At 39.8% G+C, this 15,368-nt stretch overlaps 1 protein-coding gene across 1 annotated transcript in view; it reads left to right on the forward strand.

The window, feature by feature from the left end:
- exoc5 (exocyst complex component 5) overlaps positions 1–15,368 on the forward strand; it is a 58,302-nt gene that overhangs the window by 18,915 nt on the left and 24,019 nt on the right. Inside the window, exons 4-9 of the mRNA XM_072268261.1 lie at positions 4,585–4,779; positions 6,537–6,601; positions 7,064–7,092; positions 7,854–7,963; positions 13,176–13,220; positions 13,406–13,546. Of these exons, the coding sequence (XP_072124362.1) occupies positions 4,585–4,779; positions 6,537–6,601; positions 7,064–7,092; positions 7,854–7,963; positions 13,176–13,220; positions 13,406–13,546 (585 nt within the window). The remainder of the gene's footprint in view (positions 1–4,584; positions 4,780–6,536; positions 6,602–7,063; positions 7,093–7,853; positions 7,964–13,175; positions 13,221–13,405; positions 13,547–15,368) is intronic.

Genomic DNA, 15,368 nt, shown 5'->3' on the forward strand with positions numbered 1-15,368 from the left:
ACAGCGATGCAAGTGGATGCTTTTCCTGGTATCATGGATTCTTGATTACCTGACTGGTAGACCACAGTATGTGTGCTTGCAACACTGTGTGTCCGACAGGGTGATCAGCAGCACTGGGGCTCCATGGGGACTGTCTGGTCTCCCTTTCTCTTCACCATTTACACCTTGGACTTCAACTACTGCACAGAGTCTTGCATCTTCAGAAGTTTTCTGATGACTCTGTCATAGTTGGATGCATCAGCAAGGGAGATGAGGCTGAGTACAGGGCTACGGTAGGAAACTTTGTCACATGGTGTGAGCAGAATTATCTGCAGCTTAATATGAAAAAGGCTAAGGAGCTGGTGGTAGACCTGAGGAGAGCTAAGGTACCGGTGACCCCTGTTTCCATCCAGGGGGTCAGTGTGGAGGATTACAAATACCTGGGGATACGAATTGACAATAAACTGGACTGGTCAAAGAACACTGAGGCTGTCTACAAGAAGGGTCAGAACCGTCTCTATTTCCTGGGGAGACTGAGGTCCTTTAACATCTGCCGGACGATGCTGAGAATGTTCTACGAGTCAGCGGTGGCCACTGCGATTATGTTTGCTGTTGCGTGCTGGGGCAGCAGGCTGAGGGTAACAGACACGAACAGAATCAACCAATTCATTCGTAAGGCCAGTGATGTTGTGGGGATGGAACTGGACTCTCTGAAGGTGGTGTCTGAAAAGAGGATGCTGTCCAAGTTGCATACCATCTTGGACAATGTCTCCCATCCACTACATAATGTACTGGTTGGGCACAGGAGTACATTCAGCCAGAGACTCATTCCACCGAGATGCAACACTGAGCGTCATAGGAAGTCATTCCTGCCTGTGGCCATCAAACTTTACAACTCCTCCCTTGGAGGGTCAGACACCCTGAGCCAATAGGCTGGTCCTGGACTTATTTCCTGGCGTAATTTACATATTACTATTTAACTATTTATGGTTTTATTACTATTTAATTATTTATGGTGCAACGGTAACGGAAACCAATTTCCCCTGGGATCAATAAAGTATGACTATGACTATGTGGATTTGTTTTTGTGTTTCTTTGTTTCATGGCTGCCTGTTAAATGAATCTCAAGGTTGTATAATGTGTACATACTTTGATAATAAATAAACTTTGAACATAGATAATTTTCATCCAATTACTTTGCTTCTTCGCCTTCAGTTTGGTGTTGCCGATATGTATGAAGGTAAGAGACACAAGTCAACATGATGGATGCAGACTCTCAAGTAGAATCATGCAAGAAATCCACATTTCAGGTGTGGGCCATGCACAATCTAGAATTTGTCTGTGAATATAAAAAGCAACAGATATGATGAGTCTGCCCAATGTTTTACTAATTTTGAACCTGTACAAAATGTAATATGGTTAAAGAAGGGAATTGAGAAGGGAATGTTTGTTACAGTACTGAACATTTACATTTGTTATCTATTAATAATAGTTGAAAACTAGACTGCGGTTAACTCTTCAAAGCAAAATAACTCGTACAACGACCGAGTTCTTTTGAGTTGTGAATAAGCCAGTTGAATGTTTAATGATTTGAAAGCTGTCTCTCCCAGTGAATTTAAAGCTCAGTTATCTATACATAAGAAGTTATTAATGGTATAGAAAAAGCTTAATTGTACTTCAGAGGATTACTTAAGATTAGTCACAATTTGTACTTTTAGTTTATATTAACAAAATATAAAATTAATTTTTTTCACTCCACAAATCTTATAAATTTTCACACCTGATCTCTGGTGTAATATCTCGGTTGTAAAGAAATGAAACTTGGAATCCTTTCATGCAATTGTTATTTCACATCTAATATTAGTGAAGCTTTGCTGCATTCTCTCCAATGCAAACACATGCTTCCTGAGGGAGACCAAACTTGTATACCATTTCCAAATGTGTGTCGCCATGGCCATATTTAATTAGAGCATGAGGTCTCTATTTTGCACTCAAATACTCTTACAAAGATACTGTACTGCACATTAACTTTTAATAAATTATGCATGAGCAGACCTAGGTCCATCTGAACACTAGCACTCATTTGAAAAGTGTTCTTTGTCTTTTTCTACCATTGTAGATAACATCAAGTTTTTCCACATTGTGTTCCATTTCCCACATCCCTATTTGACTGTGACATCCACATCTACCAGCAGTCTTTCTGTATCGTCCTCTAAATTTGCAAGAGATTACATACATTCCCTCAAACAAATCATTGATGTAGATTGTGAGCTGCTGCGGATCAAGCCGCAAAGCCTGTGGATATGCCATAGAGTTTAAGATGTAGTGTGGTAATCCAGTGACCTGGACCATCAATACAAAGGGATCTAATGAATTTAAATATGGTTAAAAATCTCACACTTCATAAAACTAACTTCAAGTCTCTGCTGCAATGAATAAAAGTTGTTATGAAAATTCATCTGCCTCACTGACCTCTTTCAGGGCAGGAAATCTGTCTTTCTTACCTAATCTGCCTATGCTGTATCCAGATTTGTGTGATTGACTCTGAATAAACCTCTGGAGTGATAAAAATGGATGGTTCACATCTGGATAGCAGTAACAGGATCGGTCCGAGTCAGCATGGATTTATGAAGGGGAAATCGTGCTTGACTAATCTGCTGGAATTTTTTGAGGATATAACTATGAAAATGGACAAGGGAGAGCCAGTGGATGTAGTGTACCTGGACTTTCAGAAAGTCTTTGATAAAGTCCTACATAGGAGATTAGTGGGCAAAATTAGGGCACATGGTATTGGGGACAGAGTACTGACATGGATTGAAAATTGGTTAGCTGACAGAAAACAAAGAGTAGCGATTAACGGGTCCCTTTCAGAATGGCAGGCGGTGACCAGTGGGGTACCGCAGCGTTCGGTGCTGGGACCGCAGCTGTTTACAATATACGTTAATGATTTAGATGAGGGAATTAAAAGTAACATTAGCAAATTTGCCGATGACACAAAGCTGGGTGGCAGTGTGAAATGTGAGGAGGATGTTGAGATAATGCAGGATGACTTGGACAGGCTGGGTGAGTGGGCAGATGCATGGCTGATGCAGTTTAATGTGGATAAATGTGAGGTTATCCGCTTTGGTGGTAAGAACAGGAAGGCAGATTTTTATCTAAATGGAGTCAAGTTAGGACAAGGGGAAGTACAACAAGATCTAGGTGTTCTTGTACATCAGTCACTGAAAGCAAGCATGCAAGAACAGCAAGCAGTGAAGAAAGCTAAAGGCATGCTGGCCTTCATAACAAGGGGAATTGAGTATAGGAGCAAAGAGGTCCTTCTGCAGCTGTACAGGGCCCTGGTGAGACCACACCTGGAGTACTGTGTGCAGTTTTGGTCTCCAAATTTGAGGAAGGACATTCTTGCTATTGAGGGAGTGCAGCGTAGGTTCACAAGGTTAATTCCTGGGATGGCGGGACTGTCATATGTCGAAAGATTGGAGCGACTGGGCTTGTATACTCTGGAATTTAGAAGGCTGAGAGGGGATCTTATTGAAACATACAAGATTATTAAGGGATTGGACACGCTGGAGGCAGGAAGCATGTTCCCGCTGATGGGTGGGTCCGGAACCAGAGGCCACAGTTTAAGAATAAGGGGTAGGCCATTTAGAACGGAGTTGAGGGAAAATCTTTTTCACCTAGAGAGTGGTGGATATATGGAATGCTCTGCCCCAGAAGGCTGTGGAGGCCAAGTTTCTGGATGCTTTCAAGAAAGAGATGGATAGAGCTCTTAAAGATAGTGGAATCAAAGGTTATGGGGATAAGGCAGGAACTGGATACTGATTGTGGATGATCAACCATGATCACAGTGAATGGCGGTGCTGACTCGAAGGGCCGAATGGCCTACTCCTGCACCTATTGTCTATTGTCTAATTGACATAAGCTTTACTTTCAGACATAGCCAAGTCATCCTCAGCTCAGAAGACTTCGTGCAGTATTCCCAGCCAATAAATGGTGACAAATCTCTAATTTAGCAAAGAAGTTCCATTAGGTTAGTCACTTAACAGTCTCTCAGAATTATACCTTATTATACCTTATGCCAGACTCCTTTATCAAAATATCTGGGTACCACTGATAGGACAAATTTACCTTAAATGGGAGTAGCCCTTACAGTCATCAATATTAACTCCAGACTCTAAAGTCTCATGGTCAAACGTGGTTTAATGAAAAAAACATCTTATTATCATCTACCCTCAGCTGGTGAGTTAATGGTTTTCATGTTGAATAACATTTAGAATAAACATTGAAAGTGGCAACAGAATATGTGTTTTATTAGACTTGTATAACATTTGGAGATGAGTAAAAATGCCAAGATCAGGGTGAAGACTTTTTTAAAGCTTTGAAACATTAAACTATTTGCCAGCAGAGATGGCAATGATATTTAATGAAAATAGTCCAGGAAAAGTTGGTAGAATGGTATTTTTGTTGTTTCTGAATGGATAAATCTGATAATTTAAGCTATTTGTTTCTCACTGACCACTGGAGCTAAATACACAGAAATTAGTATCTTTATTATTAAAAGTAGATTATGTAGTGCATACTTCTCTTTTTTTTTTTCCCCTATAGATTGCTTTTCAGCATTTCCAGGAGCTGGATGAACATATCAGTTATGTTGCAACAAAGGTTTGTCACCTTGGAGACCAACTGGAGGGGGTAAATACACCAAGGCAACGGGCTGTAGAAGCACAGAAACTGATGAAGTATTTTAATGAGTTTCTGGATGGAGAGTTGAAGTCTGATATTTTTACAAACCCAGAAAAGGTAGGTCCTGCCAATAGGATAAAAGTGGATATTGGATATTGGCTATTGGCTTAATATTTGCAAGGATGAAGATCGGAAAACACAAGAAAATTGGAGCGGGAGTAGGCCACTCTCTCTCAAACCTGCCCTGCCATTCAGTATGAACATGGCTGATCACAACTCTCTTTATTGTCAGTTCCTCGGTTTTTCAAATATTTATATATCTTGACTTTAAATATTTCTAAAGAAATCAATGTTTTGAAGGATGCCTATATGGAACATTAAAGTATTGCGCTTCCAACCTGAGTTTGGCCTCTTCATGGCAGTGGAGGAGGTCCTGGACAGACAAGCCTCCAACCTAATTGCATTGACATCAGTTTCTCTAACTATTGGTAATTTCTCTTCCCCATCCACTCTTTCTATTCCTCATTCTGGTTACCTTCTCACCCCTTCTCTTCTTCTCACCATCCCCATAGTTCCCTTCATCCTTCCCTTTCTTCCACGGTCCACTATCTTACTAGATTCCTTCTTCTTTTGCCCTATACCTCTTCCACCTATCCCCTCCCAGCTTCCTACTTCTTGCTTCCTCCCCACCAACACCCCAATTTCCTTCTCACATGATCTCACCTATCACTAGCTTGTACTACTCCCCCTCACTCCACTTTTTAATCTGGCTTCTGCTCCTTACTTTCCATTCCTGATGAAGGATCTTAGCCCAAAATGTTGACTGTTTATTCCCCTCCATATGTTACCTGACTTGCTGAGTTCCTGCAGAATTTTGTGTGTGTTGCATCTGCAAAATCTCTTGTGTTTAACATGGATATCAACAAGTGTTTTGTAGTAATTCTGCCATCCTTACATAGTGACGCGTTATCATGTAACGATACAGTTTTCACTCATCCTTGCACTTAAAGCCCTAATGAGATCATATCAGTTATTGCAGATTTAAGTAGTTTCAGCTGTTCACGTATATCTTGTCCCAAACATGATCCTATTAGGAGTTTTGTTGCACTTTGTTGGATTATGTTTTTATTAATCCTTCTTGGGAATATTCATTGCTTATATTTGCTCAAAACCTTAAGGCTGTTAGTGGGATGAGGACCGGCAGGAAGTAGTAGGGTGTGTAGATGGATGCAGACTACTAAAAAGATGTTAATGTAACAACCACTGAGGTTTCTTTTAAAACTGAATGTTGGTTATATATAGCTCTTTCTGAATCTTGAAAACGGCATTTTGAAGTTGTATGGTAAATTGAGATAATATAGTACTATTATAATATATTTCAGATGATACAGCACTGGGGAACCATATAGTGCAGGTGACTAATTATGTTGCATTGGTGTAGTAATCTGCTTCTCATCTCTACATTCTGGCATACTTGGGTGCTAATGTTATGTAATCTCAAAAAGGCTGGTTTGAGGAGAATATTGAATAGGATTTTGCATTGTATTTGTCCAAAAATGAAGGCTGTTTTTCAATCTTTTGGTTTTGTTTTTAACCTCTTTTACAATAGATAAAATTGCATTATTGTTTTCTTCACTATTCCAAATTCAATTTCTGATGGAATGAAATGGTTCCTTAAATTTAATAAGCCAATTTCACAGTTTAATAATGGGTTGTGGGTCTCATTGACAAGACTTAAGTTAATTGTTCATTCCTAACTACCCATGAGAAAGTGTTGGTGAACTACTTTGAACCATTGTATATGTCATTCTTGAATGAAACTAACTTTCTTCCACATTTTAAAAAAAAACAAGTTAACATTGTTTTTTTCCCAGATTAAGGAGGCAGCTGATATCATTCAGAAGTTGCATCTCATTGCTCAAGAGCTGCCATTTGATAGGTGAGGCAAACATTCAAATTAGAAAGATAGTCTTTAATTTTCAACTGTCAGGTGTATCTGAAACAAATAAGTGGTGACTTAATTTGAATCTGATAAAACAAGCAGCTTTTTAAAAAAAAAAATCATGTTGGCCAAGTAACCCTGCAGGTTAATTGCCTGCTGTTTTCTCTTCCATTTTGCATAAGCTGTTCTCAGGACAGTGCAATAAGTGCAATGCATTGAGCGTGTGACTGTTGAACTGGTGAGACCATGAAAGTTTCAAAAAGCACTGATTATGGATGTGGAAATCTATTGTCAATCTATTTTTCACTGCCCAGTTCTTAATAATTAAATTTTTATGTATTAATAAATGATTTTGTCAGGCATTTGTTAATAAATATTTTGTGTTTGGTATTTATTAAACATTAAAATGTGACAGTGGATGCTTTATAAGGAAGTATTTCTTTTTCTCTATGTCCTTAGGTTTGCTGAGGTGAAATCAAAAATTGCAAGTGAGTGCTTGTAATTAATTCTGTTAGAGTGCAATAGCAGGAAAGCTCCCTTCAAAAGCAGTTTAGATGCTGAAATTCTGACAGGGTTAGTGAATATTGTATTGATGGAATATTAACTTTCGATGGGTAAGTGCTTCACTGGCATGTTGGTGAAAAGTTGGAGAATATCTAAGGGTTGCAAAATGGATTAAATTTTCAAATGTTCTTTGTACCACATTAGTTGATCAAAATTTTATATTCTGAGAATGACAGGAAAATTGCCATCTTAAAATAAAGTTGCATTTGAATCTTGTAGTTACTGTCTTGCTAAACTAAATAAAGAATTATGTTAGCAATAGCACAGTGCCATCAACCACTGACCTTCCATCCTAGCCTCCCACCCAGTTCATTCCTACCACGTGATATGCTGCAAATTAATGTACTTTTGACAGCACTGTGGTACATCTAGTAGAACTGTTACCTTAGTTCCAGAAACGTGGCTTTGGTTCTGACTGCTGTTGATGCTGTGTAGAATTTGCATGCTCTCCCTGTGATGATATGAGTTTCATCCAAATGTTCCAGTTTCCTCACATATTCTACAGATGTGTGGGTTGGGAGATTAAATATCCACTGTAAATTGTGTCTAGTGTGTATAGCTGAGTGTAAAATCTAGAGAAGAGTTGATTGGAATATACAGGGAATAAAAAAGCATTAATGTAGGGTCAATCTGGGTGGATCCTTCCTGTTTCCATGTTGTATGACACTGACTGTGTTTTCACTAGGTAAATATCATGATCTGGAATTACAGTTGATTCAGGAATTTACAAATGCACAGAGGAGAAATGAAATTTCCAGGATGCATGAGGTTGCAGCAGTTTTACTCCATTTTAAGGTATTCATTTTCTGTTTTGCTATTAATAAACATAGTTTAAAATATTTCAAGTTCAGATTTCTCAATATTGAAATTACTAAAATACGCAAATCTTGAATATTGCTTTTCTTGGCTCAACGTGAATCTGCTTCATTGTTAAATACGTTTAGTTAAGATCATACTTGATTCTGTAATTAATATGTTCAGATCTTCAAAATATGTGTTGTGGTCCCTCAATCTGCACCGTCATGTATGCTTTTGGACTATGGGTAGTTTGAATAAACAGGCAAAAGCTTATAAGATTTTCCCACTAGTCAAATCCTCTCAACTTCTGGCCTACCATGCTCCCTTCAAGCAATGTATGCATCACAACTTGTATTGCAACACACATCAAAGTTGCTGGTGAACGCAGCAGGCCAGGCAGCATCTGTAGGAAGAGGTGCAGTCGACGTTTCAGGCGGAGACCCTTCGTCAGGGCTGACTGAAGGAAGAGTGAGTAAGGGATTTGAAAGTTGGAGGGGGAGAGGGAGATCCAAAATGATAGGAGAAGACAGGAGGGGGAGGGATGGAGCCAAGAGCTGGACGGGTGATTGGCAAAAGGGGATACGAGAGGATCATGGGACAGGAGGTCCGGGAAGAAAGACAAGGTGGGGGGAGGACCCAGAGGATGGGCAAGAGGTATATTCAGAGGGACAGAGGGAGAAAAAAGAGAGTGAGAGAAAGAATGTGTGCATAAAAATAAGTAACAGATGGGGTACGAGGGGGAGGTGGGGCCTAGCATAAGTTAGAGAAGTCGATGTTCATGCCATCAGGTTGGAGGCTACCCAGACGGAATATAAGGTGTTGTTCCTCCAACCTGAGTGTGGCTTCATCTTTACAGTAGAGGAGGCCGTGGATAGACATGTCAGAATGGGAATGGGATGTGGAATTAAAATGTGTGGCCACTGGGAGATCCTACTTTCTCTGGCGGACAGAGCGTAGATGTTCAGCAAAGCGGTCTCCCAGTCTGCGTCGGGTCTCACCAATATATAAAAGGTGAGACCCGACGCAGACTGGGAGACCGCTTTGCTGAACATCTACGCTCTGTCCGCCGGAGAAAGTAGGATCTCCCAGTGGCCACACATTTTAATTCCACATCCCATTCCCATTCTGACATGTCTATCCACGGCCTCCTCTACTGTAAAGATGAAGCCACACTCAGGTTGGAGGAACAACACCTTATATTCCGTCTGGGTAGCCTCCAACCTGATGGCATGAACATCGACTTCTCTAACTTATGCTAGGCCCCACCTCCCCCTCGTACCCCATCTGTTACTTATTTTTATGCACACATTCTTTCTCTCACTCTCCTTTTTCTCCCTCTGTCCCTCTGAATATACCTTTTGCCCATCCTCTGGGTCCCCCCCCCCCACCCCCCGGTCTTTCTTCCCGGACCTCCTGTCCCATGATCCTCTCGTATCCCCTTTTGCCAATCACCTGTCCAGCTCTTGGCTCCATCCCTCCCCCTCCTGTCTTCTCCTATCATTTTGGATTTCCCCCTCCCCCTCCAACTTTCAAATCCCTTACTCACTCTTCCTTCAGTCAGTCCTGACGAAGGGTCTCGGCCTGAAACGTCGACTGCACCTCTTCCTACAGATGCTGCCTGGCCTGCTGCGTTCACCAGCAACTTTGATGTGTGTTGCTTGAATTTCCAACATCTGCAGAATTCCTGTTGTTTGCGTTTAAAAACAACTTGTATTGATACATTCTTCTAAACTTCAAAGAGTAAGGAGCCAACAGTTTAGCCTTCTGATAGTAATACCAACTCATCCTAGCAAATAACCTACTGAATCTTGTATGGACTGCTTCCGACTATTCGTTCTTGGGTAAGGATACCAAAACTTTGCCCTTTACTGCAGATACATAAAATAGTAGCAAACTTACCAATTTCTAGATTGCTGTTTTTTTCAATAAAGGTCAATTTGCCATTTGTCCTCTGAACCATTTGCTGCTAACATTGTAATCTGTGCGCAAAAATGCCTTGATCTTTTTTTCCTACAGCATTCTTACTGAAGTACAGGACCTCACACTTTCCAGCATTAAACCCCATTTGCTAAATTTTTGCCGATTCATTGAATCTATTTTTAATTCTGTGGTAGAGTCACAATACCCTCATCACCACTTATCCTTCACTTACAATTCAATGGAAAGTATTATTTGCTTCACAGATGAGGTACCATTATATTTTTGAGGATTACTCACTGCACAACTTGATACAACACAGTAGATGAGTATCTTTGTATGTGATGGCACAAACATACAAGTCGTTTTAATTAGGATCAAGGCCTAACAACTGTATCAGTTTTTTCTTGCCGGGAATAGTCTAAAATTGATCCAGGTTGTTGCAGCCTTATTAGAGAGTAGTTTCAGCCATGGATTTGTTCCACCACTAATATTGTCTATTTCTGTTTTTACATCTGTAACATTGCACAACTCTATCCTTGCCTTACTTCGTCTCCCAATAGTCATGTCTATGTCTTACTTCTAGAATTTGACTACGTTAGCACATTCCTGACTGGCCTCCCTTCATTTTACCCTCTAAACATTTGCTGCTTGAATCTTACTTATCAGATCCTACTTACCTAAAATTCACTCACTGACCTGTATTGGCTCTTAGTTAGAGCAATCATCTGTTTCCTCATCCTTTTCTCACTCTGGCTTCACCTTTTCCCTATCACTGATCTCCTCCGGCTTTATATGAGATCTTCTGTGCCTTCCAGTTCTTGAATGGTTATTTATTTATTTGCAGTAACATTGATTGTCTCCAGTTGTCATAGGTGTTTCCTCCAAAATTCCCCTTAAATATCTCACTTTGGCCAAGCATTTGATTAGCTTCCTTAAAATTTCTAGCCGCAATAGTTAAAATTTTGTGTGGTAACATGGTTGTAATACATCTTGTGACATTTTATTGTCTTATGCAAAATATTGTTTTTCATCATTTTTCATTATGTCATCAAATTTGCAAAGGTGTTCCTCTTTAGGGGGAGTAATTGCTTTGTCTTCCTCCTTTAGTTTCCAATGTTTTGTATATTTTCAATTCCCTGAATTCTCCCTCACTGGTGGTGCATTAAAGTAAATCCTTGTTATGCTTCTGCAGTTATATTTTCTGGATCTCTGATCCTCTGATCACATTTTTTATATCTCTTTATATCTTGTCAACTGCAAACTCAATTATTTCATATTTCTCATTTAATTAAATCTGTTCATTTGTTTTCCCTTCACTGATTCCAGATTCTCACTGATAAAACATCATATGAAACTTCAACATGCAAAAAATATGAACTTCACTGTCTTTCATATGCAGAATTCAGAATCAGATTTAGTATCACCGGCATATGTCATGAAATGTGTTAACTCTATGGCAGCAGTACAATGAAATACATGATAAATAAATATAGGGAAAACAACAGATACATGAAGTATATATATAGATGTCTATTAAATAGTCAAGTTAAAATAAGTACTGCAATAAAACAGAAATAAAAAAAAGTAGTGAGGTGGTGTTCATGGGTAAAACGTCCATTCAGAAATTGGATGGCAGAGGGAAAGAAGCTGTTCCTGAATCACTGAGGGTGTGCCTTCAGGCTTCTGTACCTCCTTCCTGTTGGTAACAGTGTGAAGAGGGCATGTCCTGGGTGGTGGGGATCCTTAATGATGGGCCCTGCCTTCCTAAGGCACCGCTCAGTGAAGACGCCTTGGCTACTACGGAGGCTGATACCCCTGATAGAGCTGACTAATTTTACAAGTTTCTGCAACTTATTTTGATATTATGCAGTACCCACCCCACCCATACCAGATGGTGATGCAACCCGTCAAACTGCTCTCCACAGTACATTTGTAGAAGTTTTCAAGTATTTAGTTGACAAACCAAATCTCCTCAAACTCCTAATGAAATATATCCACTGTATTGCCTTCTTTATAGCTGCAGGTTAGATCCTCAGAGCTATTTACACCCAGGAACTTGAAATTGCTCACTCTCTCCACTTCTGATCCTTCTGAGGATTGGTATGTGTTCCCTCGTCTACCTTTCCTGAAGTCCACAATCAGCTCTTTGGTCCTGATGACGTTGAGTGCAAGGTTGCTGCTGCAACATCACTCAACTAACTGGTATATCTTGCTTCTGTGCACCCTATCGTCACCATCTGAAATTTGGTTATGTTATTGGCAAATTTATAGATGGCATTTGAGCTGTGCCTAGCCAACAGTTGTGGCTGTAGAGAGAGTAGAGTAGTGAGCTGAGCACACATCCCTGTGATGCGCCAGTGTTGATTGTCAGTTTTGGTTTTCTCCAGTTTTGATTTGAGCAAATGCCTCCATGATTATCCATTATATAGGACCCTGGTCAGACCCCACTTGGAGTACTGTGCTCAGTTCTGGTCGCCTCACTACGGGAAGGATGTGGAAACCATAGAAAGGGTGCAGTGGAGATTAACAAGGGTGTTGCCTGGATTGGGGAGCATGCCTTATGAGAATAGGTTGAGTGAACTCGGCCTTTTCTCCTTGGAGTGACGGAGGATGAGAGGTGACCTGATAGAGGTGTATAAGATGATGAGAGGCATTGATTGTGTGGATAGTCAGAGGCTTTTTCCCAGAGCTGAAATGGTTGCCACAAGAGGACACAGGTTTAAGGTGCTGGGGAGTAGGTACAGAGGCGATGTCAGAGTTAAGTTTTTTACTCAGAGAGTGGTGAGTGCGTGGAATGGGCTGCCGGCAACAGTGGTAGAGGCGGATACGATAGGGTCTTTTAAGAGACTTTTAGATAGGTACGTGGAGCTTTGGAAAATAGAGGGTTATCGGTAACTCTAGTAATTTCTAAGGTAGGGACATGTTTGGCACAACTCTGTGGGCCGAAGGGCCTGTATTGTGCTGTAAGTTTTCTATGTTTCTATGTTGTGCCTTTTCTGTCATACTTTTCCCTTCAAAAAGAGAAAGTGATGTGGGTACTGCAAATATAAAATAAATCAATACTATAAACTCCCCAATGAGCAGCATGTAGTAAGATGAACATATTATCTGATTTGAGTATTTCAAGTTTATACTTCCAATCTCTGAATGTGGTTTTCATTTAGGAAGCCATTCCAGTTATAGACCCAAGAATAGTGTATTTTTAATAGAAGAACGGAGGTCCTTTTTAAACTGATGTTTAATCATTCTGATTTTTTTGTTAATATTGAACATATTTTCTCTTTTCCAGGGTTATTCTCACTGTGTGGATGTGTATATAAAACAATGCCAGGAGGTAAATGCTGCAATCTGTCTTGCTGTGGTCTACCTTTCATGAAATTTTGTTTCCTTCTACTAATCCATCTAATGCTGAGGATATGATGCCTATAATGTATTCTTTTATTGCTGTCTTCTCCTCTGTAATATCTTAATCCAGTGGATTCCATTATTTGAAATATAATTAAAATGTTTTATATGAAGGGTTCGTATTTCAGGAATGATCTATTTGAAGATACAGCTACGTTATGCCAACGAGTAAACAAAGAAGTTCGAGAAGTCTTCAGTAGCCCAGAGAATGTGATGGCCAAACTTATTCAAAACATTTTTGAAATAAGACTTCAGGTAATGTTTTACTACTGCAGAACATATTTTAAATAATTGAAAATGGTAAATATCCCTAGCTGTGTAAATGGGTTTCAATTCTAATGTGTATTAACCTGCTAATGAACTAAAAGGTGTTGTATGCCAGGAATAAATCAGTTATGATATTGGCCTAAGATGTAAATTGCTCTGAAGTAGAACCCAGCTTTAATATAAAAATAGAAAGAAGAGCCATAGGGCTCCAGACCCACTCTGCCTTCCAATAAAGTCATGGTTGATCCTGACTTTTAATTCTACCTCCCTGCCTAGTTCACCATAACCTTTGGCTTTCCTAAAGATGTAAAGTAAATCTGTTTTGCCCTTGAATATACAGTGATTTAGCTCTAAGCTCTTCAGGGTTGATAATTTCAAAGATTTGTGACCATGTACTGGGGAGATGTAAATCTTATGAATCATGTGCTGACAACATGCCCAAAGCTCTCCGCCCCCCCCCCACCACATCTGCAATCCCTATCATTGATACTATGAACCTCCCTCAAAATCTTGTGTTTCAGTCAGATCTTTTCTCATTTTTCTCCATTCTGGTGAATATAGACTCAATTTACTTGGTTGTTTCTTTATCCCTGAAAAAAATAATAAAACAAACTTATAGACAAGATCAGAATCACGTTTATTATCACTGACATGTAATGAAATTTTTCTTTTGTGACAGCAAGAGACAATAAGTGTAGGAGTAGGCCATTCGGCCCTTTGAGCCAGCACCACCATTCACTGTGATCATGGCTGATCATCCACTATCAGTATCCAGTTCCTGCCTTATCCCCATAACCTTTGATTCCGCTATCTTTAAGAGCTCTATCCATCTCTTTTTTGAAAGCATCCAGAGACTTGGCCTCCACAGCCTTCTGGGGCAGAGCATTCCGTATATCCACCACTCTCTGGGTGAAAAAGTTTTTCGTCAACTCCATTCTAAATGGCCTACCCCTAATTCTTAAACTGTGGCCTCTGGTTCTGGACTCACCCATCAGTGGGAACATGCTTCCTGCCTGCAGCGTGTCCAATCCCTTAATAATCTTATATGTTTCAATAAGATCCCCTCTCAGCCTTCTAAATTCCAGAGCAATTCATGAAGAATACTGTAAGTTACAATAAGAAATATAAAATAAGAGCAGAAATAGTGAGGTAGTGTTCATGGACCATTCACAAACCTGGAATCTTGTTTCCATGATGTGCTGAGCTGTGTCCACAACTCCCTCCAGTTTCTTGAGGTCGCGTGCATATTAATGGCCATACCAAGCCATAATGCATCCAGATAGGATGCTTTCTATGGTGCATTGATAAAAATCAATGGGATGTTCCAAATTTTTTTAAGCTCCTGATGAAGTAGAGGCATTGGTAGGCTTCCTTGGTCATGATATCTACTTGGTTAGACCAGGACAGGATATTGGTAGTGTTCACTTCTAGAAACATGAAGCTCTCAATCTTCCTGCTCTTATTAGTCCACCAACAGTGCATTACCTCATGTCATCAGGATTAAATTTAATTTACAACTGCTCTGCCATTTTACCAACTGAGCAGTATCATGTCGTAATTTAAAGCTAACCTTGCTGATAACCGATTCTCAAGTTGCCTGCAAACTTGCCTCCAAAGTTCAGATCTAAATTGTTAATGTATATAACAAACCTTACGGGTCTCAGCACTGTGGTACAGCACTAGTCACAGGCTTCCACAACCTATGGACTCATTTTCAAGAACTCCACAACTCATGTTCTCAATATTTATATATGTATTATTTTTGTTTTTTTTTCTTTTTATATTTGCACAGTTTGTAGTCTTTTGCACA

The sequence above is a fragment of the Mobula birostris genome, chromosome 1 (assembly GCF_030028105.1).
Source record: "Mobula birostris isolate sMobBir1 chromosome 1, sMobBir1.hap1, whole genome shotgun sequence".
Classification (NCBI taxonomy): Eukaryota; Metazoa; Chordata; class Chondrichthyes; order Myliobatiformes; family Myliobatidae; genus Mobula; species Mobula birostris.